The following is a 4,544-nucleotide window of genomic DNA, read 5'->3' as shown; positions in this document are numbered from 1 at the left end:
TGCATGAAACCCCTCCTTTTGGGAAGGCACAGGGAAGTGGGAGCCGTTTGCTTTTATTCAAGGAGAAACAAAGTGATCAGAGATACCCAGTAAAGGAGTAAGAGGCAGTCAAAGAAAATCAAAAGCCTTTTGTGTGCAATAAACGGGACGAAGGGAACAGGAGACATTTAATAGGGAACAGAAGCTGCAGCAGGCAAACAAACACACGGCACAAACCTTTCAACCTGCTGCAAAACAGAGATTTAATTAAAACCCCATCAATAAACAGGCAGAAAACATTCCCTGGGCTTCCCAGAAGCAGGTGGAGGTGGTAAAGTCAAACCAGCTTCTTCCTCCTTAGAGAGGCCTGAAGGTCAGGGTTACCTCATCTCGCCCACTCCTCCAGCAGCAGCTGTTTGGTGGCGTACCACCAGATTCCAAGTGGTTTCTGGTGCCTTTGGCTGGAGAACAAGGCCCATCTCCAGCCCCTCCAGCACCAGGCACAATCACTGCGGACAGACGGGCACCGCGGGTCTCAGAGTGGGCACGGTGAGAGCAAAGCCCATTTCTAACCCATTCTGGTGGCTGCTGACGTCGAATGAAGTCCAGGAAGTCAGGAGCCCCTGCCCTCGTGCCCAAGGGAAAACCCACTCGGGCTGTGCTCGGCTCCCTCCTCCGGCCACTTGGCTGCAGCTCCATGCCCTTCTCTCAAATCCTATGGAAAACACCTCCATTTCCTTCCCCCTTTTCTTGTGGAATTAATCCCAGGAAGCTCCCGCAGCATCCCTAATCCATCCCCACCGCTTTGTGTCACCTCCACAGCAATTAGGAGCCTCTTTTGCTGCCGACTGCTGCTTTTCATCCCATTACCGCGTCGTGTAATCGTCTCCTTGTCGGGCTGGGGCTCCTTCTCCACTTGTTACTGCTGCTCTGGCACTTCAAACACAAATTAATCAAGGCAGGAGCTGCCTTTTCATCATATTCCATGCTATGGCTTAGCACGAGGGGCAGGCGGCCTCTCCACGAATGCAAATACACACTTAACACCCAAGGAAAAGCACTAAGCACCAGGCTAATTCGTATAAAAGCTTTATTAAAAACGAGGACACAGCCTCCCAGGGAGAGCGTTCTGCCCCCTCTCCCCACCCTTAACGGCCATAATTAAATACAAATAGCTACAAAAAGGCTTTGCACCTCCATACAAGGAGGGAGGACTAATCCTCGCCTCGCCCTTGTTTCAGAGGTGGATGGAGAATGTGGTTTTCCACAGCGATTTGCACCCACGCAGCCAGAGAGGCCTGCCAATGGCATGAGCTGCGCCCTGCAGGATGGGGTTCTGCTGTTTTATGGCCCAGGAACCAGGATGGGATGTGATTTTACCCCCCGTCTGTATTGCTTCAATTCAGAGAGAGAAAAGGGAATTGTTATGGCTTGGTCTTGCATCAGATACGTTACGCTAGGGAAGGAGCTGGTACTTCCAAGTCCTAAACACTGCACAAAATCCTATCACTAGTTTTATTTCAATGGTAGATAATTAATAACAATAAACCCCAGAGGTACTACTGTCACAGAAAAAAAAGACCAGCCCTATTTAACCACCATCTACAGCTGGGAAACTAAAGGATAAATAGGGCCTTAGTTTAGGAAAGCCTTTTCTTCTACTCATACCCCCAAAACCGCCTCCTGCCTAATCCAGGACCAGTTTTAACAGCGCTAATATTTAGTGCATCAACCACTGTGCCATCCTCAGCACACCAGCTGTATTACACCGGCTGTGTTACACCGGCTGTGTTACACCGGCTGTATTTATTACACTGGCTGTATTACACTGGCTGTCTTACACCAGCTGTGTTACACCGGCTGTGTTACACCAGCTGTGTTACACCGGCTGTACTATACCGGGTGTATTACACCGGGTGTATTACACCGGCTGTATTACACCAGCTGTGTTACACCGGCTGTGTTACACCAGCTGTATTACACCGGCTGTGTTACACCGGCTGTGTTACACCGGCTGTGTTACACCGGCTGTGTTACACCGGCTGTATTACACCAGCTGTGTTTCACCGGCTGTGTTACACCAGCTGTGTTACACCGGCTGTATTACACCGGCTGTATTACACCGGCTGTGTTACACCGGCTGTGTTACACCGGCTGTGTTACACCGGCTGTATTACACTGGCTGTATTACACCGGCTGTATTTATTACACTGGCTGTATTACACCGGCTGTATTACACCGGCTGTACTACATCAGCTGTATTACACCGCCTGTATTACTACATCGGCTGTACTACATCAGCTGTACTACATCTGCTGTATTACACCGGCTGTACTACACCGGGTGTATTACACCAGCTGTATTTATTACACCGGCTGTATTACACCGGCTGTATTTATTACACTGGCTGTATTACACCGGCTGTATTACACCAGCTGTACTACATCAGCTGTATTACACCGCCTGTATTACTACATCGGCTGTACTACATCAGCTGTACTACATCTGCTGTATTACACCGCCTGTACTACACCGGGTGTATTACACCTACAATTCAGCTGCACGTTATTTGGTACAAAACACAGAAAAGGGTGAAAAAATACTCAAAAGGTATCAACTTCTCAGCTCCCTCACAGATGTTTCCCACGTCCTGCTGTAAAACAAGAGTCTAAAGCCAACAGCTCTACAAAAGCTCCTGTGCTCGAGTCGTACGCACACGTTAAAACGGGAACGATACAAAAGTATTCGGGTAGCAGGGGTCGTGTATAAAATGTCATACAAAGAGGGTCGGGAAAGTATAAAACGAGGGCAGATTGCATAGAGCAGAGCGTTCCACAGCGTCGGCGGCCACAGCAAAGCCCCGCAGCTCACTGCCTGCAGAACTCGCTGGTGATGTTGGGGAGGGGGTAGGCAAAGAGGGAGAAGTCCAGGATGTACTTTGGCAGGAGGTCTCTGATGAGGCGGCGCTGGGTGTTGCACAGGTAGTAATGGAGCGTTTCCGCCGTGACGGGCTTGTACCAGGGCTGCCGCTCGGGGAAGCGGATGAAGGAGGGCGACCGGACGCGCTCCAGGACGTAGTTGGCGTCGGCGCTGAGCCGCTCGTAGGAGCCGATGAAGTCGTAGCGGACGGCGCAGGGCTGGCACAGGTTGTAGATGGGCATCCAGTGCTCGTTCATCCTCTCCACCTCCTCGTCCAGCAGGTACCGGAGGAACTCGGCGAAGGTCACGTCGTCACCGGCCGAGCTCCCCCCGTTCCGGCGGTACCTGCGGACGATCTCCACCCCGTACTTCTGCTGGTACTCCTTGATCTCCCCAAACTTGTTCCTGTAGGCCGACAGCAGCCTCTCCATGGGGTTCCGCACGAAGAGGAACTTGTAGTAGTGCTTCAGGCGGTAGCTGATCTCGTCCGGCTTCATGTCCCCCAGGAAGACCAGGTCGCTCTTGTGGTCCATCTTCACCTTGACATCCACGCTCTCCAGCGCCCCGTCCAGCACCTTGAGGATGCGCTTCCAGTTGGAGCAGGCCACCTTGGGCACGTAGCAGTACAGGAAGCGGTACTTGTCGCTGACCAGGAGGTGCCGCAGCACCGTGCGCCGCTGCCCGGCCGGCAGCTCCCACACGCTGCGGGGCATGGCCCGCTGCCCGCACACGGCGCCGATCGTGCGGTTCCGCACGTCCCGCAGCACCTCGGACTCCACGTCCCCGGCGGCCTCCGCACCGCCGCCGCGCCGGGACGGCTCCCCCGGCGCGGGGTGCAGCGGCGGCGGCTTCACGTCGGCCAGGATGCCCTTCTCGATCATGAGCAGCAGCCCGCTGGAGGCCAGGATCACGCCGAACATCAGCATGGAGGGCAGCAGAACGGGGCCGCCGCCGCCGCCCCGCGCCCGGCTGCGGACCGAGGCTGGCGCCCGCCGCAGCTCGGCGGGGCACAGGGGCCGGGGGAGCATGGCCGGGCTTGGGGCCGCCTCAGCCGCCGCGCCGCATGCGGGCACCGCACCGGGGGCTCCTCGCCCGGTACCGGGGAGGAACGGGGACGGGACGGGGCCTGGGCGGGGCAGCGGCCGGCAGTGACGCGGCCGTGCGGGGCGGGAAGGGGCCGGGGGAGGCGGCGGCCATTTTGCGGCGGCTCCGCCCCGCCGCTGCCCTCCCTCAGGGGGTGGGAGCGGGGCGCGGGGGCTGCTCCCGCCTCGGGGCGGCTTCGTGACGGGGGCGGAGGGGCCGTGAGCGCCCCTGTCCGCCCGGAGCCGGCCCCGCAGTTACCGGGGGTGAGAGGAGCGGCCCCCGCGCCCCCAACACGCTTTAAATGCGGTTTGAAATGAAGCCCTGGGGGGTTGACCTGAGGTAAGTGCGGCCCAGCCCGTGCGGAGCCTTCCCGCGGCTGTGCGCAGGGATAAGGCTTTAGTTCATGGAATCACAGAACCCCAGCGTGGGCTGGGTTGGAAGGGACCTTAAAGCTCCTCCAGCTCCAACCCCTGCCACGGGCAGGGACCCCTTCCACTGGAGCAGCTTGCTCCAAGCCCCTGTGTCCAACCTGGCCTTGAGCACTGCCAGGGATGGGGCAGCCA

General features: G+C 56.8%; 1 protein-coding gene across 3 annotated transcripts; it reads right to left on the bottom strand.

Moving 5' to 3' along the window:
• Nucleotides 1-1,052: 1,052 nt before the first annotated feature.
• Nucleotides 1,053-3,926, bottom strand: CHST14 (carbohydrate sulfotransferase 14). Of its 3 annotated transcripts, none has more exons than XM_062623295.1 (2): nucleotides 2,527-3,926; nucleotides 1,053-1,737 (listed from the first exon to the last, which is right to left on the bottom strand). In XM_062623295.1, the coding sequence occupies exon 1, from the start codon at nucleotides 3,924-3,926 to the stop codon at nucleotides 2,847-2,849; it is 1,080 nt and encodes a 359-aa protein (XP_062479279.1). In that variant the 3' UTR covers nucleotides 1,053-1,737; nucleotides 2,527-2,846. The 3 variants fall into 3 exon arrangements, with proteins under 3 accessions (XP_062479279.1, XP_062479278.1, XP_062479280.1); XM_062623294.1 differs by lacking the exon at nucleotides 1,053-1,737 and adding an exon at nucleotides 1,809-2,157 and having other exon boundaries at nucleotides 2,513-3,926; XM_062623296.1 differs by lacking the exon at nucleotides 1,053-1,737 and adding an exon at nucleotides 2,286-2,450 and having other exon boundaries at nucleotides 2,511-3,926.
• Nucleotides 3,927-4,544: the final 618 nt, after the last annotated feature.

Source organism: Pezoporus occidentalis, unplaced genomic scaffold (genome assembly GCF_034315485.1).
Source record: "Pezoporus occidentalis ecotype Australia unplaced genomic scaffold, CSIRO_AGI_Poc_V1 ctg250, whole genome shotgun sequence".
Lineage (NCBI taxonomy): Eukaryota > Metazoa > Chordata > Aves > Psittaciformes > Psittacidae > Pezoporus > Pezoporus occidentalis.
The sequence above is the reverse complement of the archived record's forward strand: the minus strand, read 5'-3'. Positions and strand labels throughout refer to the sequence as shown.